This window comes from Gymnogyps californianus, chromosome 2, assembly GCF_018139145.2.
Source record: "Gymnogyps californianus isolate 813 chromosome 2, ASM1813914v2, whole genome shotgun sequence".
In the NCBI taxonomy this organism is placed as follows: Eukaryota; Metazoa; Chordata; class Aves; order Accipitriformes; family Cathartidae; genus Gymnogyps; species Gymnogyps californianus.
In genome coordinates, this window is record NC_059472.1 from 95,111,234 (window position 1) to 95,134,745 (window position 23,512).

Below are 23,512 nucleotides of genomic sequence, written 5' to 3' on the forward strand. Positions count from 1 at the left end.
TTTCTTTTTAGTAGCTGGTACAGTGCTGTGTTTTGGATTTAGTGTGAGAATGATGTTGATAACACGCTGATGTTTTAGTTGTTGCTAAGTAGCACTTATCTTAAGCCAAGGACTTTTCAGTTTCCCATGCTCTGCCAGCAAGCAGGTGTGGAAGAAGCTGGGAGGGAGCACAGCCGGGGCAGCTGACCAGAACTAGCCAAAGGGGTATTCCATACCATGGAACGTCATGCCCAGTATATAAACGGGGGAGTTGGCTGGGTGGCACGGATCATGGCTCGGGAACTAACTGGGCATCGGTCAGCAGGTGGTGAGCAATTGCATTGTGCATCACTGGTGGGTTTTTTTTTTGTTTGTTTGTTTTCCCTTCCTCCCCCTCCTTTTTTGTTATATTCCTTTTCATTACTATTATTATTATATTTCATTATTACTATTGGTAGTATTATATTTTACTTTAGTTATTAAACTGTTCTTATCTCAACCCACAAGTTTTACTTTTTTTCCCCCTCTTTCTTCCTCCTCACCCCACTGAGAGGGGGAAGCGGCTGCGTGGTGCTTAGTTGCTGGCTGGGGTTAAACCACGACACAAGTGAACTAACCTTTTAAAATCTTCATTTTCTTTACTGAAGAAAAACTGAAAAGTTTCACAGCCAAATTAAGACTACAGTTTTAAAATAATTTATTCAGTCACATAAATACTTTGTAACATTCGCATGTTCCCTTTTTCACATCCTTGGCACACAATATAGCTCTTAACTTTTACAAAACTAGTGTAAACATCCATGGAAAATAAAATTAAGAGAAAGCGGGACATAGGTAAAAATTCAATAAATAGCAAAAGGAGTGAATAATTGAAGGAAAATAAGTAATTCTTTCCTACAAAGACCATGTAATTACACTTGAATGTTTAATTGAAAGAACTTTTCATTTTTAAAAAATAGTGAATTAAAACTCAATTTCCATCTTTCTACCATTGTTGCATTTAATCAGATACATGATACAATTCTTTAACTAGTTCAAATTCTTGAACGAACAATAGCAATTCAATGCAATTGTATTATTTGAGGCATCAACAGTTTTGGTTCACATACAGAAGGTTACAAACCAGTATTTGCAAGTTAGTGGTTTTGGACAGCATAACTTCTAAACTCCCAAACACCCTTCCAACATGACATTAAAGTTTTCCTTAATGAGCATTAGTATATAATCTGTTCTTGATAAAGATGACATTAGACAGATGTTGTCGGACACCTGGATAGTGTTGAATGTGGTTGAACCAACGAGACACATTAAGGTATTTCTCCTTTTCTTGCACTGTGAGGTCCACCTGCATTGGGAAGAAATACAAGGCAGCAATAATACAAGGCACTGCATCATTAGCGTCATAACATGTGGTAAGGTAAAATAGAAGTGGATAGTTTTACAGCTGATTTCAACTCACATAAAAAGTTGTTACAGTCCAGCAGTATTCTATCTTAATTTCACATATTAAAATTCACAGCCCAAAATATGGATTTACTTTTAATTTACTCAAATGAAGAGACCTGGAGGGTGGAATATACATTTGTATGACAGAGAGAGGGAAAAATGGTATTAGCTTGCTTGAATTCAATGCATCTATCTATTCATGGGGTTAGCATACATTATTGGGGGGTGCAGGGAAGAGTTCCACAACCCATCTTTCACATTAATCTAGCAGGCGGTCTTGCCTCACAGGCAAAGTGACTACTTTGTATTTCAAGGTGTATTATAACTACAGGAATAAGTTTTTTTCAGGCAGACTGGACAGAAAAATTGAAAGTTGTTTTCCGTTTTGAGCAATTGTCATACAATAGTTACTAAGAAACAGCATAGCTTAACACTTAACTGTTCAGATGTGCGAGCTCACATTATTAAGAAAGCAATGGCATGATTCAAGTTACCACAGTAAAACAAACTGGAAACCTGTCCATACTTCATGAACGTATTTAAACTACTATCACTTACTCCGACAGTTTGAGGTCCTGTTGTTCACCAGAGTTCTCAAGTCAACAGCACAGTCACTTGCTTACTTTAACCCAGATCTAAACAGCTGCAAGATCAGTCAGGAAGAAGCCTCCAACTATCATACAGCTATTGCAACAGCTCCTTGCCACAGGAGTTGTGGCTAAGATTAATGAAGAGCTTCAAGCCTACCTTTACTTTTATCAGAGGACTGGCTCAGCTAAAGTAATGTACAGTTACAGATCTCAGCTATACCTTTCAGAGTCTTCTAAGTTCAAGTCAGCAACATCCTCAAAGCTCCGCTACAAAGTCTTATTACTTCTGAGTCTTTCAAGCCAGCTGTGAAAGAACAATTCCCATCCTCTATCACCTGTATTACTGTTCCGTGATTAGCAATTTCAGGCCTCCTCATTCCTCTGTAATGAAGTTAGCTCATCAGTTAAGACAATAATCTGTTTCCTCACATTAACCTACTACAACTGAACTACAAATGGGGTAGTCCTCAAAACAGACTACAAAAACTGCATCAGGAACAAAATGATCTTCACATCAACTACCCCATCTTATCTCACCAATATTTAAACCCATCAGTGCAGGATTCACCTCCCTTCATTTTCAGTTAGCTAAGGTAGCCATCAAGCTTAACTTAGTCATCTTGACAACACCTGCAGTCAATAAAAAGGGCACACCTGTAGAGGATAGTTTTAACAGACAAATCATTAGCTAGACATGCCTAATATTTTTCATGTTTAGACTTCTAAAGCTAATCAAGGTTAAGCCCCTCCTCAAAAGCTAAACAGATGGCATATTCCTTATGCCTTGTTCTACAAAGACCAGATTTCATGGATAATGCAGGTTCATTGCAAATTTGATCTTGGGCACAGGACAGCTGGAAACAACTATGTTCCAACAAACTTTAAATCACAGTGAGAGCTATACATACTCATTTACTCAGCTGTATGAGTGAAAAGCTGGTGTTTAAAACTAAGTCTCATGTTAAATTTCACCTTGTGACACACCAGCGCTTTTGATTTCAAGAGTTGCTGATAACATTTGCTGCTTCTCTTTACTGTTCTCTCACACAGCCCAGCACTTGGCTTAGAATTGGAAAGCTTTAAACATGTAGAGGCAAAAAGAAAATAAGGATATAAACTAGAAGATGAACCACTGCAAAAATACTGAGGAAGAAGAATTTCAAGGAGTTGCAGGAAGGAATTCTACACCAATGCCACAGAGCTCTATCAACAGGAAGTTAAGAGGAACTGCGGCAACAACCGAAAAGCAGGGATCCTGCAGCTGCTCCTAAGCCCAAGTAGCTCTTCTTCCTACGGGACTCACCTGCCAGAATACGAGCACAGCACTGTACGTGTATTTCCACAACAGCTTCTGCAGTTTTGAAGTGTTATGAACCCCAGTTCAGGCAGTATAAGAAAATCTGCTTTTTCTTGACATGGAAATGTAAACACTATTCCTACAGCTGTGTAGTCTGATGTAAGTGCACAGACAAATCAATTAAAACACAGCCAAATATTATTTTTGCTGAGATAGAAACATAAGATAGTTAATCAGCATTAGCCAAGTGGAAGAGAATAACTGATAAGGGGAAAAACTCCAGAATTTTTAAAGGCATTATAAAGAAAAAAGTGGAAGCTATTAAAATGTAACACTGAGTGCTTCACAAATTGCCTGAACTTCTGCAAGTATAGTATATTCAGGACAAAAAACCCATGCAGTACCATTTAGGGGAAGATGCTTTTGATCACCTGCAGTTTGTTATAATTCATGGTAGCTGGAAGCTGGTGTTTGGTACGAAGCTGTAGAACCATTTACAAAGCAACACAGAGCATGAAAAGAGCAACATGTGTACTCTAAGGCCGCCTAAAATTACTGAAAGCGAAGAAAAGTATTTAAGTATGAGCAGATACTAAAAATACTGTCACTTTAAGTTCCATGAGTGTTGTAAATGTAAAGTTATAATTACAACACCCTTTTTCAAAGTCTTTAACAGGTAAGCACTTGGTTATGAAAATGCTGAACTAAACTTCTGATTTTGCAGCAGATACAGTATTTCCTCCCCATAATTTTATACTGATAACTCTCAATCTTCACATTTCTCTGATGTAAATCAAAAAATAAAGTCTGGAAAACTAGTCCTCCTCCATTCTGTTAGCATAGTGAAAAAATATCTGAAGGGCAAAACAGACAGCCACTCTAATAATAAAACCCCTTTTTGTACTCTAGGCACAACAAGCAAGATATTTTTACTTATTTACATAATGTACTCTATCAGTGAAATATATTAAAAAGCACTTTGTGGCATGCTCTACTTTTTACTCGGAACATAACTCTTAGGTTAATTGTTTAGAGATCACTTCCATGGCATTTTTTACAACATTTTGTTAGATGGGTATTTTCTGTTCTTCCTCATTAAATTAGATAATTCCCCCAAGTTAAGAAAGGCTGCTGTTCTGCTGTTAAAATAATTATTTGCTATTAAAGCAATTATTTTAATAGCGAAGAAGCAGACACTCAATTTGACAGGGTTTTTTTTTTTTATGACATTAAAAAAAAAAAAAAGTCTTATTCTTCCACCACAAAGCTCACAAAGGGTAACCAAGGTGGTCATCATACAATGCAACTACAAGAGTTTCTAGAAGGGCTATAAATACACAAGCTTTAATTATATTTGCTTTTAGTAGTATTGGGGATGCAGGCATAAACTCCCATTCCCACACCCTGCATGTGCATGGAAAGTCTAAAAATACCTGCCTACATGGGAAGTTCTTCAGCATCAAGAAAAGGATAAGATACTATCTCACTTGTTAAATTTAGCCTTTAGATATGAGGGAAAGAGAAAAAACAAAAACAGCTGAATGGTGTATTTCATGAAATACATGTAATTTCACACAGTTTTGACTAATTTTCTGCTGTTAAAGCAACATGCTTAAATCTTTTCTTTAAAGTAAAAATGTTTTTTGTAATTCAGTTTAAGTATCATTTTTAGCATCATTCTTTAGAATTAGTTACCCACTACTAAGATAAGCAGCATATCAGTGAATATTAACAAAAGTTCATGGCAATCTGTTTATTACAGGAAATGTTCATTATGGAAAAAATTAACTGGAAAATAAACTACTATCGCAGTCTCATTATAGTTCAGTATTAGTAGTTCTGACCCGAGGAGAACAACTTTGTTTTGTACTTGATTGTACTTGATTTGACCCCAAAATTTTGACTGAGGCTTCTTCCATTTGCAGATATAAATTTCACCCATAAGTTATCTTCTAGACCTTATTAAAGAAATTCTCAAGTCAGACATATAGATTTGAGACTATTTCTTTGGTTCTGACAAAATTTATGAAGTATAAAACCAGATCAATCTTCATATTGATTATTCTCTTAAATAGAACTGGACTTGTGCTGTCTGAAAATACCTAAGAATAAAAACATATGGAAACTTTTTTTATTTTAAATTAAAAAAAAATGATATGAAAACAAGTTCATTACCACAGGGGGAATTTAATGCTTACTGATTGCCCAAGCTATCCTCAAGCAATGCTTCCAAATTCATGTTTTCTCTGCAATCTATGCTTTAACCTAGTAGAACTTCATTGTTCATCATATTTATCCGCATATGTATTTAAGTAATCAAGGCATCTAAAGACAACAATGTTTATATTAGATACATAGAGACATGGAATTACATATGACACTGTGAATCACATTGATTAAAAAAAAGCTCATTTAGACAGTATCAAGTATTACACTTTCTGAGTGTTTGTGACCTATATTATGATGCAGAACAATAATGCATACAATTTAGTTCCTGTCTTATTATTACAAGTGTATATTTCTAATCAATAGACTCAAAATACACAGTCTGCAAGAAGCCTGAAACACTACCTGTGAATCTGACTCTCATTAAAATACTAATTCCTTTCCCACAATATGGATTTTTAAACACATAGTACTATTGTGCTTATTAAGGTAACTAGAAGGGAGAAGAATGACAGACAGACATACAACTGCAAAATTAATAGTTGCTGCTGTTCAGTAGACAAAGTGATTAGTAAGTTCAAATGGACGAGCCTGGACAGTGAAGAATCAGGTTCCAGAACCCCTCTGGATAAAAGGAAGGGCAAAATGAAGGTGGGAGGAGGGGAGGAATACAAAGACGTATGATCTATATTCAGAAACACTAAGAAAGGAAGACGAAACCACAGCTGAAGAAGTGAGCAATAGGACTGGGTAGTCTTAAAAAGATTTCCAATGAAATGTGCATCAGAAGGTTTTTAAAGTTTTAATAATACTTGGCTCATTCAGGACGATCATGGTATGTCACTAATATTTACAGTATTCTGTTACTAATGTCTGTGTTAGCATGTAGTTGTTAGTCTATCAAAAGCCAAGAGATTAATCCTAAAGGTCATTATCAGTAACATTTTCACATCAATTTTCTAGACAGCTTGATGGACAGCAAGAACTGTGGGTCTCCTCCCCCATGCCTCCCATTTCTACCTCCTCTTGAAGGATTATAGGAAACATTTATTGATATTTTGCACAAGGCTTAGCTGAAACAGTGGTGGATGACAAACTGCTTCCCTGGACCACATCACATTAAGAGACAGAGCAGCTTTCCCCGCCTCCCCCTGCCCCTGCTTAAAGCTTAGGGCAGAGAAGCAGCTCTGGACATGCTCTCTTCTCATTACAGGAAAAATAAAAATAATAAAAAAAAAAATCACAGGATTCTACAGTTCAAGACCTTACCTCTATAGTTAAGTACTAGTATTAATCAATTCTGAAACCTTCAAAATACATGTAATTCCTAGCTAGTAGCTTCTAGATTTTCCTCTTTATTTAGGATAGCCACCCCATTACTTGCCCTTTATACCCTTCCGATTCAGAAAACTATCTTCCATGAAATCAAACATTTCAGACACAGATGCTGTACTATAAACTTGTCCCAAGTAGTGTCTGGATGGTTGCAGGCACCCAGGAGCACCAAGTCATTTGTTTTTACCATCTGTTCTATTTCCCAAAGCAATAACTTGTATCTTTTCTTCTTGATTAGGTGGTCTACTCTAGAGCAAACTCTAAATTTAAAATATGCTTGCTTTTCCCCTGCCTAAGTTTAAAAAAAAAAAGTCTCATTTGAACTCGTACTCTCTTACAGCACATACAGTCATATTTTCAGAAAGTACTTACATGTTTTTTTTCTATGTCTACATATCATATGTGAAAGGTAACCCATTCTGACACTCTAGTCAACACATCTATCCTACTACTTAAGATATTTTACAAGGCAAATATGATTTAACAGAATTAATTCTAAGTGACTTACTCTAACATGTTTTCAAAAGCCTTCTGAAATGAAGCTTCCCTTCCCTCTCCTCTGCTCGACACTCTCTCATTTGAACTTTTACTCCTGAACAGTCAAGGTACATATACATAAGTTCTCTCTCATTTTTGGTAGTATTTAATTACTTGATCTTCAACAGCCAGCCACGCCCCCCCCCCCGCCGAAGTGTAGCGTTCTTGCACTCTTTTCCCAAAGCCCTGCTTTTAATTGTATAAAGTAACCATTCACCCAGTTGATTGAATTCACTAATTCTCAGACACACGTGCATTTGTCAGAGGCATCTTTTTCTGATTATCCCCTCCGCCCCAGTTTTCTAATGTAAAACTGACTGATTTTATCTTCTCCCAAGAATTTGGCAGACCTTTTTGTATAAGTCCTTTGGTTTGTCTAGTAGTACCCACTCCAGAGAAGGATGGCTCATTTACAATCACACTGCAGCCACCAAAGTACAAATAACTTCTACTGCTTCATCTTTAAATGACCACTTGGAGTTCAGAACTGAGGTGCAATGATTTATAAGCACGTCATAGTAAACCCTGAGCTGACTACAAAGAATCTCAACATCATCTTTACTCAGTACAAACTTTTATTTTATTTTTTTTTTCTTCTAAGCACCAGCTCTCCATGTTATTTTCATATTCTGTATGATATCAAGTCTTATCATTAAGTCTTGAAACACAAATGACGTTTCGTTATGGCTCACACTTTTATATGCATTCATCCTTCAGGACCTTAATTTACATGCATCTTTCATAGCACCAGCAACATTTCTCCAATACTAACAAGGTTAGTACTTTCAGTTCTGACATGTCCTTTCAGTTTCACTGATCTATTTCCCCATGCGGTTCTGTTTCAGACTTGAACAGATAAGAGTCCTCACACCTAGAAACACAGGGATAGGTATCGTCCTTGTTACATTACATAGAGGAAACAAAAGCATTCTGGACACTACAGATAATACACTTCTTTTGACAGATCCATAGCTAAACATTAAAAAAGAAAAAATTAACAACTTAAAAACAAGTTTGATTTGAAGTTCTCATAAGAATTCTCTCCATTTTTGTTCTGTAATTGTCATTGATCAACTCAGTAGGTCAACTTCTACAACAATAAACTGCCCTTTAGATAAACAACAATTATGATAGTTGTACATATAAAAATAATGCGAATAACACTTACCATGACATGATGTAATCCATAGTACATCAAAATGTCTGCTAAGGTAAAAATGTTTCCTGCAAGGTAGACTTTATCTTCAAGGTGTATGTTAAGCTCCTAAAAAGGAAAAAGTCATTATATTGCTGTAGTATTGAGTTTGTAAGACAAAATATTAATGCAATTGTTAAAAATAATAGAAAGCTTCCTCTGGAGACTATGCATACAAAAGTCAGCTCTAATTTATCTCAACTCAGCAAAGGAGAAAAACATTAAAAGAAGAAAAAATTCTAAAATGTCTCAAGATAATAAACTAAAATACCATCATTCTTTGACAGCGAGAATTCAATAAAATTTAAATGTTGGTCTCTAAACAAAGTGCTAGCCAGCTCGCTGCTGGCACATAATTTTTCATAATTCTCTCACATCCACTCAAATTTTTTAAATACAAGCGTGATTTATTTTACATATTAAGCTGACTCCACAGAAATACTTTCAAATCTGTCTTTTCTTGGCTTCAAATTACTGGAACTAAAAAATGCAAGAGTTGTGTATTTTTTATTAGCGCATATGACTGAGACGCACTGCTGTTATACGCTTAACATTTGGTAAGTGGAAAATGCAGTCCTATGATCAAAGGAGAGCATACTGCTCTTCCAGCAGCAGCTTCTCCTGTCCTCCAGGACTCACTTAATGCAGCTGGTCAGCAAGGTTCTGGAACTGCAAATGTGTAAGAACCAGGGAAATACAAAGGGATGGTGGGGTGGGAGACAAAAAACATGTTTCAAGCTCAATGAGAAACTTGATACCCATCAGCTGGTATCATTTGACACCTACTTTAATTAATGCTGAAATCACTGCTAGCAATTCTTAATGACTGATACTGTCAATTCAATGGCTAAGTCCATACGAAGAGAGCACTGCTTCAGCATTTTAAGATGATTTTTCTCTCAACAATTCCATATCAGAGGCTATAAGGGTAGGTAGTAGAAGGCTTCCATTTAGGTTCAGTGAATAAATATTTCAAATCTGTATTACTGAAAGACCCTTTTTCACGACTTTTTGTATGCAGTCATTCTCTGCCAGAAAACATAAGCATGACAAACTCATTGTTGCCCAAGTGTATCACTTCTGAGAACGCAGGCATCACACATTAGCTCTACCTCTTTACCTGTCCTTCCTTTTCTCCGCATCTTACCTACTTCTCATCCCATTTATGCACCTTTCTGCCCCCTACTTCCCTCTAAAGAAAGAAATGTAACAGCAAACAAAGTTACCTACTTTAACCCTGATCCCAGCATAAGCAAGCTTTAGTTTTATAATATTCTTTTCAGAAATGTAGGAAAACTGTTTCCCAGCTTTTCCTTGGATTTGGAAACTCTTCCTGTTAGTATTCCTCTGCTGCTTGAAAAAACTTGTGGTAAATGCACTCCTTTTTCCTCAGAGATCTCCTTAAGCCACCCCTTCTCCCTGTCCCAGAAACAGAGGTAAGCAGCTTAAACATAACTAACATTTTTCAAAATCACCCTGAAATAATTTTTCAATCTCAATTACAGCATGTTCCATTTTAAGACAATCTTTTATTTAAAAAAGAAAGTCTAGGGCAAGGAGAAGGGGGCTAATAATTAGTGAACAATTTAAAAATTACATTTAGCCTTAAGCATATTGCAGTTTTTGTGGTTCCATAATTTTACTGATATGGAGATATCCTACAGTGCATACATAAAAAAACCAAAACACAAAACTAAAATGCTGAGACTAAGACATCTGACCTTGCATTTGCATTTGACAAGTTTGACTCCATTATGCCACCTTACTGTTTCTTTGATAACCTCTTCATGACAAGATGCCTGCACTTCTGTAATATTTAAACATCCTCATGTCTGCTTTGATTTCTTTTATTAGAGCAAATCAGGGAAAACTATTAACCCCTGCATAGTTAAAATTCTGTAAGGTCATCTGCCCCTGGCTATGTAGCTTCTTTTCTTTAGACTGGTTTACTGCTTTGTTCATGTTAGTCAGCTCTCGAATTACGTTAAACATGTAACTACAGTTCTGTGGAATCTCATACATGCAACACAAAAGGCAAATGCAATGTTAAGAAGAAAAAGCTTGCAGGAAGAAAAAATATCTAGAGATCTGTTTACTAGGAAAAAAAAAAATCATGAACTTGTCTATTCTGACAGAGATTCTCTGACCAGCTTTTTTCATTTTGATTAACCAGAAATTCAACATGCATTGTAATGAGAAGTAACACCACTGAAATTATATCCCCTCCTCTCCCACCCCCTTTCTTCTTAGTCTAGGCAACAGAATCAGAATTTTGTAAAGTAAAAAGCTCATTATCTCTGAAAGTACAATCAATACAGTTAATTCCCTGCTGAAAATTTTGGATTTCTGCATCAAAGAAGTTATTGCATGCTAATTCTTATTTTTAGATATCTTCAAGAGGTAGGCTAGTTTCTATGCAGAAATACTGTTTGCCCAGTTGTTCAGGATGGGTTAATATCATACAAAGAATAAATTTGTTCTTTGAATATACTGCACATGTATACTCAAAATATTCATCAATAAAAATATCTTAAAACTTTAAAGGCAAGGTAAGCCATTACAGCATGAACAATTATTTATTGTGGTCATCAAATTTTATGAAGTCAGTCAACTGAGCAAATGGAATTTGACAAAACCAGTTTAGTCTTGGATAAATTAGCATTAGTTTACAATTCTGTTTTTCAACATGTACTTTCCTCCCATAAAATATAGACAGATATTCCGATTTCATTCTGTAAGTCAAGCTAATTCAGAAACACCACAGTACAGGGTTTTTTTTTCATATGCACTAGGCACATTTAGTTAGTCTTGCCTCATGGGTTATGCTTCCCATAGATGATTACATTATTGGCTAATAGCCAACTGTGTTAAAATTTCTAAGAGTCAAGCTTTCTTAAGTGACCACGGTATTAAACTGAAATAGTGTTCCTGTCCTGGAGAAATTAGTGAAAATATGAATACAAAACTGTATTTGAATTTCTATTACATCTAGGAAATTCAGGTCTGTTAGCTGTCATTTGTATCATTGCCTTTCATGTACTGAACATCACTACTTAAATTGATTACGTATATACAATCCCAGTATTAAATGACTAAGTCTTGGAAGCTGCTTGTAACTATATGAACTTACTGTTGCAATCCCTCAGGAAACGCTTTCTCAAATTTCAGACAGGTATTTAAGGCATAACTGCAGTTTGATGCACTAATATGCACTGAACAACTGCAGCAATTCAAATTCCATTTTTGGGTATGAGGGGGAAAAAGCAACGGAAAGAAGAGATGTTGCATTATTTATGGACTAACCGATGGATTTCCATTTGCTTGTTCTATGGAAAAAAATCCAATTTACAGCCCATATCTATAGTAACAGCTCAACACATCCCATCCACAGCACACTTATGGCTACCCCACAGTATTGCTTACTATCTTTTAAGTATGCAATCTAATTGTCTGTAATCCAATTTATCCATTAAGGCGACCAAATCCCTTCCAGTCACTGCAAGCTGAGACAGCAGCTCGGATAAGTAACAGTTACTTCTTACGACGACTCAATAGCTTACAATGGATGTAATCATACTCTGATTTTGTTTTGGATATTTTGTCCCCAACAACTCACTGCTGGTGTTATGTACTTCCCTTACACACAGAAGCACATCCTTTCAGTCAGCAATATTCTCGAGGTCATTTATGCCCTAAATGCCTTTATATCACACCATGCAAAGACAAAGAGCTGAGCACTCTCAAATGCCTCAGGAAAGCCTCTGACAACGCAGAACCCAAGAAAAGGATTCTGCAGCCATATCCAAGAAAAGCAGAACTGCATTGTTGGGGCATAGCCATGTTTTTAATTTTAATGCAAGACTTTTCTGTCTAACTGGCAAACTATGAGCTAAACCTGGTCTGGAAGAATATTACATTCAACATACTCAGTTTTCTGTAAAAGACAGAAGAAAAATAACCAATAAATGTTGCTCAAATAATCAAAATTCAATCTTTTACACCTGTAAATGCACAAAAATATCCTGTTGCTAACACAAAATGGAGAGAAGTGAATATGGAAAGTTGAAAAAATGCTTGCTGGACAAGCTTGCCGAAGCGGGTAGGCATCCCATTTAGTGGTCTGTCAAAATACAGCGCACAAGAACTGTGGATTAACGGCATGGACAGAGCATGGATTAACCTGCTTATATATTTGTGGAAACCGTAATTTTTCAAACAAGCATATTAAATAAGAATTGAAGCTCTCTTATTCAGATTTCTAATTGGACTTCATGATTACAGCCAGACAGCACAGGAAATTGGGACAAAACTAGTTGAAATCATGGAACATTTTTTGTATGAGACACTGAAAGTAGTATACAAAAACTCTTGGTTATAGTTATCCTTCAGAGACTAGAGATTTCTGCATTTCTGTGGAAGCTTTACTGTGAATTCAAGTACAAGCTCCCAGTTATTTAGAATATGCCTCTGAGGATGGGGTGGGGGGGGAAGAACCCTTAAGTTTTGAATACCTAAAATTGACAAAGCAGACATTCAAATCTCCTGAATGGAATTCATTAACATCTAAGTAGACATTTGATGGCACAAGTGTTTCACAAAGGTTTTCAATTCCTTCCCAGAAGAGTAGAAAAACTACTAGTTATCAAGCACAACTTCTCAGTAATTTTCAGATTTTTTTCCTATGCAGCTTAATTTACCACTAAACAAACATCAAAGCAGCAAAGGAAAATACTCTCTCATCCTGTGGAAAAGAAAGTTAACATAATGCCTTATGTTATCACCGCTATTGACAATCATCATTCCTACACTCCTACTGAAGAACAGTCCAGAGGTACTGCTCCCATTTAGTTTGTCCAGTACAGGAGCGCAAATCAAAGTTAGACAAAACTCCAAGAGCACTTTCATTGGCTGGTTCTGAACAGTATGGCACTTGCTCTGAATGAATATAAAAAACCTGGCTGAGATGGCCTGACTACTTCACGATTGTTTTCATGCCAAGTAACAGCTTTAGTCGACACGTTAATAAGAACAATTTAAGAACCTATTTTCCTAAGGCCAACAGAAAACCCTTCCTGTTCAAATTAACAAACATTAAACCAGTTATTTACTGACATTTTTCAGGACCACATCACCTCAGTTAAGGGTTAAATAGAGGCAGCCTGAAGTTTATAGCAGAAGTGACTGAACTGTTTTGGCGCAGATTATTATAAATTGTGGCTCTAGGCTGCAACCGTCCCAAGACTGCCATTGTGTATTCCAGACACGTTGTAAAACTACAACCTCAGACTTGCCTCCCTATTTTAGTTTTTCTTTTTTTTCACCCGTACTCCCTTTTGGCATAGTATATTTTAATGGTAGGCTGCCTCTTTTTCTGATTAATCATGGTGGCAAGAGAACAAATTAAAAAAATCTTAATTGCTATACTATGAAATTATCAGTGCTGGAAAAATTCCACAGCAGCCCTGTGTCAAAATAAATTCTGGCCATTCAACATCTGCTAAGAAAAAAAAAACATAGGAAAATTTTAAAGTGATAGTATCTATTAAAATATACTTAAAGGCAGAGATTCTCCCTCAAATGACACTGACCATTTCTCAGTAAGGAAATTTTTGCTTTGTTTGGAAACACTTATCTACATATTTGTATTTCAGTATATTGTCTTTTCTACACTGCCAGTGTTGCTAAGGCTAAAACTGAAGAGATACCAGCTTCAGCACGAAACCATCATATCTCTGCATCTGGTTTTAATACTCAAATGCAGTTCTGCAAATACTCACGTGTGTGTGCTGGCAAAGCAGGTATGTCACTTAAGCCATCCAGAGCAGATGTATTTTGTTATAACAAGACAGAAAACTTGCTTTTGGTCTTTATATGATAGAAGGGCAAGAAAGGTAAATAAAAGTTATTTATTTATTCTCATATGGTCTTCTCAGTTTGGGAGAGAACAAAAGGCATCACGAGTTTGTTTGAAAAATGACTGAAATTATATAATACTTGTCAAAAAGGTTTTTTAAAAAAATTAATTAGATAACAGGAACCTCTGAGGGCCACCTAGTCATACCACCTGTTCAAAGTACAGCTAAACCTGAAGTTAAACCCTGATCAGACAATGTCTCCTTCAATGAAGTTCTGAAAATCTCAAAGGGTAGACAGTTTTCACGTGGTATCTGTAGAGTAACCATGACTGCAAAGGTTTTGATAGCATTTGCACATAGAAAATAAGACCAGAGATGTTACAAAAAGAGAAGCAATGTAAACAAACTCATGCTTAACCAATGGAAGATATTCCACAGGTACAATGAGATCAAGATAACTCAGATTATCTGGGGTGTGAGACAAATGGTTCTTTAGGGCTTTCACCAAGTTGATCCTTGTAAAGCAGGCATGAGATTCCGAGTCCTCAAGGCCAAGGAGGCTGCCAGTTTGAAAAGGACAACTGATTACTAACAAGGTTTTGCTTTGTACCATTTTAAGATGCAAGATTTTCCTGGATTTTAAGTAACACAATGTGTTAACTCTTGAATGCAGCTTCAGTTTATCTTTGGTTTCTGCAGTAGTTCTAGTTGACTCAGACTCGCCACACCTAACAAAAGTCAGAAGTATTAATTAAGACTCTGCTAGCCTCAAGTCAACCTTCCTAATGGCTTTGTGAGCTGCAAGGTATTTCTAAACCCAGACTCACTAGTAGCACTGAGCACTGTGTACTTTCTCTCTAAAACATGCTTTTAAAATTAGAAAAAAAATAAACTTTAAAAATTGATTGAATTTCACTGCTGTTTCATACACACTGAGTAAACAGAGCCCCCAGCACTTAACAGTGTAAAGCAAATTTTCTCTTCAAGCTCTGTTCCCACAAGACTGCACAAACGCTAATTACCAGTCACAAGCAGTAAGAAGGAAAATAGACTAAGTTTTGCTATCTACTCCCTGCCATCTGGCTACTCAAATAACAGGGTGACCCTTGAGATTCTCTTTTCTGCTTCCACCTGTTTAAGAGGAAGTAAGCTTCTGACTACAAGAAAAGCTTAACACAGTAGACCAAAGCCCCCATACAAAGTAGCTCAATGTGAAGGGCAGTTTTGCAAAGGTTCCTTTATGATTTCACTTTTCACACACAATTCTGTCCAGTAATCCCTTTCGGTATCAATACCAAATATCACAACAAGAAGTATGGCCTGTATTCCATAATTACCAAATCAATAAGAATAGCTCTTAAAACAATCAGAGCAGTGTTATCTTGAAATACAACACAACTTGTTTATAACTGAGGTTTTATGAAGATAGTAAGAAACTGGCGTCTTACATGGCTAATAAGGGACTAGACAACTGAACAATCTCCAAACTAATCTGGAACGCTCCAGGTAGTTTACAGCATTACAGCCATAAAACACTGTGAGAGCTCTGCTTCATCTATTTTACATCTATTTAAGCTGTCTTCCTTCCTGTTTCAGGTTGTTGGGGTATTTTTGTCAATAAAAGTGAAAAGCAGCAAGCAGAACAAAAGCCAGTACTTAAAGATACTGTCCAGTCTTCAACGTTTTCTCAGTTTTATTAATTGGTTGTTCATACACACATTAGCAATGTAATCTTCTCCAATGTCTTGTCAGTGGCAAGGTAATCAAGTACTCCTTACCTTCAGAATTATTCTAGTATCTTCCTTACTAGAGCGTCCATCTACTCGAGTCACTCTATATTCCAACCACTGCTGAACAACAGCTTTCTCCTCTGCAGTACTTCCAAGCAGTTGGTCTTTCTTAGCCTGTTTAACTAGGTAGGCAGCTATGGTAATTAATCCTGTCAGACCAGGACCATTGTTTGTTTGAAGAACAGGAACCTAGAAGAGGAAACAAAAGTGTAATACTAAACAACTAATTCAAAAAGTAGTCTCTATAAGAATAGTTATTGGGCTTTTTATAGCCCCTCAAAAGGATCTTTAAAGCAATATATTAGAATTTAGAAGTATTCATACTAAAGGTAGTAACATAAAAAAACCCATGGATGTTCTCTTTTTACTCTTTGGGGTGGTTTATTTTCAGTTTTTACAGAAAAAGTGTATTAACACATGCATGTGGACAAACCATGACACTTTTAGCTCCAATTAATCAAATTCTGCCAATATTAGCAAGAAATAGCATTGCTTGTTCTAAGACTGGCAGAAATCTTAACTAACTTTTAACTCATTTTCAAATTAAAGACTCTGACTCAAGATTGTAAAGTCAGTAGCATCCAATTTCTCTCCGAGCAGACTGCAGTCGCCAGACTTACTGAAATGCTTATTCATACTTACTGTTCTATTGCCAAACGCTCTGACAGAAGTTAGTAGTTCACTGGTATCAGGGGAGGACAACACAACACACCTCTAGTTTTAACCATGTCTTTGTTAGTGACATTAGCACACGGAAACTGAACCTCTAAGAATCAGAAATGAAGTGAATGAATTGAAACTCACTGCAACAGACTAAAGCCCATTCAGTCATTTATGACATCAAATGAGAGAAGAGAAACTGATTAAAATGCAATACTTTGGAGTTGTTTTTTTTTTAAAGCATCTGACCACACAAAGGAGCCTGTCTGTGTTCAGATTTAATTAACATAAGGTGCAAACTGAAAGCATAATAGTCATCTTACAGTTGTACCAAGAGTTCTTGACTACTATTCAATTTTTCCACTGACCATGCAGTCAGAAAAACTATGGACAGATATAGTTACTTGATTTTTCAGACTTACACTTCAAAGTAGTAGCATTAAAATACCATTTGGGTTGTTAAATAATTAAGGAAGCTTTTGCAGCCAAAGAATGCATATATTGATATTCAGGACTGAAATCATAAACAGTAAATAAAGTCAAGGAAAAAAACATATAAAAACATAAGGCAACTGCACAGCTTTTTTCCTCTGTTGTTTTTCTCAGAGAGTCATGTAAATGCCCTCACACATTTGTGACACCCTCAGCCCCACATTACATTTTTCATGCCTCAGGTGCCTCTTAAACTAGAGAACTTATATGTTTCCATACGAACTTCAAAATGTCAAGACATCTACTTTAAAAGAGCAAAATATTTAAGAGCAACAGTTCTTCGCTACAGATGCACTTCTGATATTAACAACGTATCTTTTTCACACAATTTAACCACACCAGCACAAATATAACAGCACCGGCACCAGGGAAACGCCGGGCGGAGAGTGGTGTAAGAACAAGTACATTTTAAGCCGACATCCCTCCCACGCCGCACGATAACCCTTCCACAGGCAAAGGGAAGAGACTTCCAGAACCTGCGAGTAGGTAGCGAGGCCCTACAGCCACAAATTAAGGCGGGTGGTGAAGAAAAGGGTTGAGGGAGAAAAGGTGAAAGCCCCGCTCAAGGGGCAGAGCTGGCCGTGCGGGGATGCACAGCTCAGGCCGACACAGGGCGGGCCCGCACGCCCCGGAGAGGTGAGGCGGGAGGCCTCAGCCACCGCGGCACCGGTGGCGGGGGGCATCGCCGTGCGGGGACGGCGCAGGGCCGGGCCCGGGAGGCGGGAGGGGAAGCGGCGAAGTAAGAAGCCGTTGGGGAAGGGGGTCAGTGGACGCCCGCCAGCGCGCGCCGCTGCCCGCTCCCGGCCCCTCCTCGCTCCCTTCACCTTCCGCTCCCCCTGGGCGCCGTACTTGCTCCCTTTCGGCAGGCCCAGCAACTTCTCCAGCAAAGCCAGGTCCTCCGCGCCCGTCCCCGGCCGCCCGGCAGCTGCCATCTTTAGCGGAGGACCACCTGGGAAAGGAAGGGCAGCGACGGCCGCCACCTGCCAACAACCGCCAATCCCATTGGAAGACGTGACCACCACACCGCCAAAGGAACCGTCACTGCTATTGGCCTGAAGGAGCCGGCCAGCCAATCAGACGCTCGCCGTAGCCGACGCATGCGCTGAGCCGGGCTTTGCAGTGGAACCTCGTGGGGGCGGGGGAAGTGCTGCCGTTCACTAAGGGCGCATGCGCAGCCGCGGTCTCACCTTTCCCCGCCTACATGATGGTTTGCGCATGTGCACGCCGAGGGCCAAGCACGAGGGGGCTAAACCACGCCTTCAGGGCGTGGCCTCAGCCGGAGGGCGGGGCGGGCTCTGAGGGGCCGCGGGGGCGGGGGCTGCTAAGGGAGCGGTTTCCCGGCCCCAGCCCGGCAGGGAGCGGGGGGGAGATGTGGAGGCGGCGGCGGCCTCCTCGCTGCTCCACGGCCAGGCCACCGGCGGCGGGGGCCGAGCAGCCCCGCGGCCTCCCAGAGCACGGTGCTCCCCGGCCCGCGCCTGCCGGCCCTGCCAGAGTCGGTTCATAAGTCGGGATGGAGGCAGCCTCTCTTTCCAACGGAAATAACGGCTGCCTTCTTCCCGGAAAGGGGCAAGAGCTGTTGACGGGTTTGTCGCTGTGCCTCTGACAGAGGCAGCCGGTGGCTTTCCTGATCCCGGTGCAAGCCCCACGCAGTCCTCGGTTCGCAGCGCTGCCGCCCGGCCCTGGGGTTTCTCGGTTGCTGGAGGCGTGCAGGGACGACCCGACAGTCGGGGGTCTCCCCGCTCTCGGTGTCCTGGCCTGCCTGGTCCCCCGCTGCCGCTTCTTGATGCGATGGATCGCTTAATGCACTTGCAGCGTGCTGTCTTGCGGTGCGTCTGGGGGATACCGTCAGGTGAACAAGACAAACGCGTCTCTCCCTTCGCTCGGGTTTCTCGGGAACCAAGGCTAATGAGATTACGCTGCTTATCCATCCGTTTACCAGTCCTGCCTTCCTCCACCCCGTAAATTTTGAACTTGGTGTGCAAGTATAGCCGAATTTAGCAGAGAAGCTGAAGTTTCAGAGAGGGTTACGTTACTAGAGATTTTGTGAAATGAAGGAAGATCACGCAGAACCGAGCCATTACACGCGCCAATCGAGGGCATCAAAGGAGCATGAGGGATAGTAGTAGGGTTAAGAAAAGCATGTTAATGAACCATGGTTAATGATAGTAGTGAAGTTAAGAGATAAAAGACACAAAATCGGAGCTGGCCATGAAATAGCCTGATTTAACTGCATGTTAGTGTATTTGAGATTTGTTAAAGACATGATTTAATCACCTTTCTAATTGAAGATATTCTGCTGTGGATGTCATACCTCTGCATCTGATCATAAATGTTAGAAATTAAAACAATTTTAGATTGGCAGGTCTATTTGTGCAGAATATCAAAGTGCAATTCTTGATAGAAGACTATTAAATACCAAACAAGCATTTTTCTACTGAAAACAACGAGCTAGTCTTGTCCTACCACTGACAATTTCAAAATACAGACTCAGGGCTATCACTGCATTAGTCATCTTAAATAAGATGATCCTGACAAATGTCCTGGTTCTTCAGTGAAACACTTTATCTTGATACAAGGTGACATTTAGATTTGTACCTTCTGTTGCAGAAAAAGTCTGAAAGTGGCCACAGAGCCTTCGTCTGAGTGGGGAGCAATTCTGAAATCGCGAGTGGATTTTTAAGCTTTTGCAGGAATTTGTCCGATCTTTTATATTAACATCTGCAAAGCACTTCATTTAAAAAAAAAAAAAATTGCTCTGCCTTGAAAATGGCACTGCTCTTCGCAAAGTTTTTTTTAATTCTTCAGCCCCTTTCCTGCAGCAATATTTTGAAATGATAGTGTTCCAGTGTGATATCAATGAATGATCTAAAGTTGTACAGAAAGCCTTCATTTTCAGTGGGTAAATCGATAGAAGTGTTTTGCCAATTTTTTAAAAAGCTAGTTGATTGTTTCATTATTGAAAGATTTCACTTTCAATGATGAAACATCTATCAGTAAATACACACCTACATTTACAGGCTATTTTATATATTTATAATTTTTAAATTCTTTGGAACCTAGAAAGTGAGACTTATCAGTGTGAAATACTAGTATTGATGGATTGAAATATCTATCAGTTACAATAAAAAGGTTACAATTTCAGTCAGATGAAAAGCTAAAGCTTTTTTTTATTTTTTTTTTTGGCTTTCCTCCCACCTGAAAGTTTTAAAGTCCTTGGAAGGGGAGACTTTATAAATTAGGTGGAGGAGATTAACTGCTTACGGTTGTGTAGCAGTTTTCCCTCGGTAACAGTGCTTAGCAGTGTCTCTCTCCCTCTTTTTTTGTGCACAGTTCTCTCCTCATTCCATTAGGTGGAGCTTTGTGATTAAAACTGCAGAAGAAACTTGCTTCGAAGTGCAAAATAATTCACCACGGAATGGCTGGGGGAGGAGGTGAATGAAGCCCACTTTGCTTAGAGGTATCAGTGTCCTGTATGCAAACTTGATACACAAAAATCTGAATCAAGACCCTCACACACAAGGAAAATAACTTGAAAAATCGATTCTGTCAAATGGAGCGCTGCTTTAATCTGCTGTTATCATAGTCAAGTTCCAAATCTAAAATACCTTAGGTTATGAATTAAATGTCAAATATAATTAATTTGGCACTTGAAACATGAAGTGGATGACTGTCCTTTAGAGAAAGCCTGACAGCTTTATGTATGTCACATTGGTATCTGTTAAAACGAGCTTTACATGCCAGACGATCCTTGTGTGAATCATATTGCTGTTAGCTGTACCAGAATTTTGTCAATGTAATAAGTCTCAGAACAGTTTTCCCCTTAATTGTCTGAAGCTTTTGCACGACAATATAAATCAAGTGTCATCTGCCTCATCTGTGCAAAATAATCGTTTTATCATACATCAAATAAGCAATTTATTTCTTATTCATTACTAGAGAAGTTATTGTTGAATATTTACATACAAATCTATATTTTATACAAATGGAGAATGTTTTCTGCCCTGTGCCTTGGATCCATTGCAGTTACAATTTGAATCCAGTTTTCCTTCCACCTTCTTAAATTCAGCAGCAGCGGCTGTAGTCCCGCACTACCCTTCCGTGGAGAGGTCCAGGTTATAGCTGCGTGTGCCACTCCTTCCTCAGCCCGCTGCCCCAATGCATGGAGACCCCCTCTTGCACGCCCTCCTCCTCTTGCCCCAAACCAGAAGCAAAGAGGTCTTTCTTCACTTTTTGCATTTTGTGTCCCTGCTTTGCACAATGAACTACACCAGCCTTAACACTTACTTATTCACAGGTACCCCTGGGGAAGTGGAGAAGGTGGGTTTGCCCAATGGACACTTTTACATAGTTGTTGAAGTAAAAATATCAATAAACCACATTATTTCCCACTAAGAGGACCAGTAGGACCTTCCTAATCCAAACCTTGTAAAAATTCCCCAAGCAAAGATTTAATAGCAGAGTGCTGTAGCACGGTTTCATTGCTGTAGTTTCACGATTAATTTTTAAATGCATGTAACAAACTGGCTAAATGTTTGTGACTGATGCCCTTTATACTGCCTGATCTATGGCCGGTGTGAGCGGCGCTATTCCTTTAGCTTAAGAGCAAAAAAAAAAAGAGGCTGAGACCTTGCTGGTGTTACTCCGCTTGTTGAAACGAGGGGAACGTGTGCACTCAAACTAAAAGATCCAGACTTGTTCCTGGTTCCTGCGGTGGCTGAATGAAACAAAGGTGAAATTGGCTTTTTTTCTTTCAAGTTCTCTTGGAAAATCGAACACACAGAAAGAATGATTCTTGTAACAGCCACCTCTCCTCTGCTTCAGCTTCCCTTTTCTTCTGCTCCACCCTGTGCTGTACAACAGAAACACAAGCCCCAGGTCCGTGTTAAAATTTAGCCATTCTTGTATGTGTCAGGCAGAAAACAACAACTCAAAAGCAGTATTTTAAACCTAAGAGGCACGATAATTTTATCTTTTTGTCTCATTTCCACTAGGTTACACCGATAAAAGGACTTCTAGTTAGAACCTTTCTGCAGACAATGACTCGGAGATGTTACTGTCCCAGCAGCCAGCAGCTGATTTTAGCCTAAGTGCATATTGAAGGAAACAGGGAAAGGAAAGTTGCCGTGGTATTACTGCTGTGATAGTGCAACACCAAAAGCAGGGCAAGGGAGACTTGTCGTACTCCTGAGAAGACTGATCTCACGCACATGTATGTCTTAATTTAGCACAATATGCTTATGTTTGTATTCATTGAAGTCGGAGCGACAACAGGATTTGTCACTGACCATTACAAAATTGATTTAATTCTTTTTGTCTTCTGTTCCATGGGAGATGACTGCAAGTCACGGCGCTGCCCAGGCGTTACAGTGATTTAAGGTCATCATCTTAGTTGCAAGGCAGTGCCAGATCCACAGGCAGGATAGCTGCATTACTGCACTGCTGCATAAAACCTAGTTGGCCCAGGTAGGAGGCAATTAGCTCTGCACTGCTGTGCCTGTTTTTATTGTGTTCCCAGAGCTGACTCGCTTGTTCGTAGCTCAGAGTTCCCTGAACGTTGTCTGTTATAGGCGTGTTGGCATTTGGATTGCAAAAGCATCGTGATTCGGTTTTGAGATTAAACAACAGTTGAACATGAGTGTGAGTTTGGGTTTGATAATTCCAAAATAATTTTGACTGTTTTCCATGGATTTGGAGACCAATCAACAAAGAGTGTGTATGTATTCATAGATATCTCTCTCTCTCTCTAAAAAATGTCTCATTGATGTTCCTTTGAAGTGTTTTTTGTCAGAAAGCCCAGGTAACTTTATTGTTGAATAAGGAAAGAGTCAACTCTTAGGCACTGATTGTCACAAATTTGATTTCCCTGAGACAAGAAAATATGGACCTGCGTGGAAAATGTACTGAGAGATCTGTAGAGGCATGTTCTACTCTCAGTTCCATCCTTGTTTCTTAAGTCAAATTTACTATCCTTTATTACTCACTCTCCTTCTAAATTAGAAGACGTCATTAAAGAAAAACACTCGAAAGTGATGGGTGTATGGAAATGAAGAATTATGGGAAACGGCTGATTGTTTGGCACAGGAGGGAACAAACTGATGTCTGGTATACTAATCTGAATGCTAGGGTTCGGTGTGGCAGAGGACCACCGGTTTGTTCAGCGGTTGTGCATA

General features: G+C 38.9%; 1 protein-coding gene across 1 annotated transcript; it reads right to left on the minus strand.

Annotated features, from left to right (window-relative positions):
* Window positions 1-659: 659 nt before the first annotated feature.
* EEF1E1 (eukaryotic translation elongation factor 1 epsilon 1) lies at window positions 660-18,274 on the minus strand. Its single transcript, XM_050891467.1, has 4 exons — window positions 18,167-18,274; window positions 16,179-16,379; window positions 8,519-8,614; window positions 660-1,324 (listed from the first exon to the last, which is right to left on the minus strand). The coding sequence occupies exons 1-4, from the start codon at window positions 18,272-18,274 to the stop codon at window positions 1,184-1,186; spliced, it is 546 nt and encodes a 181-aa protein (XP_050747424.1). The 3' UTR covers window positions 660-1,183.
* Between the last annotated feature and the right edge of the window lie 5,238 nt (window positions 18,275-23,512).

Excerpts from the sequence above, each read along its gene's own strand:
- EEF1E1 (XM_050891467.1), bottom strand. The coding sequence starts at position 18,274 with ATGGCAGCTGCCGGGCGGCCGGGGACGGGCGCGGAGGACCTGGCTTTG. Across the intron at positions 16,380-18,166 it reads GCGCCCAGGGGGAGCGGAAG|GTTCCTGTTCTTCAAACAAA; the intron begins GTGAAGGGAGCG and ends TTCCTCTTCTAG. Across the intron at positions 8,615-16,178 it reads ATACTAGAATAATTCTGAAG|GAGCTTAACATACACCTTGA; the intron begins GTAAGGAGTACT and ends TTTCCTTTTTAG.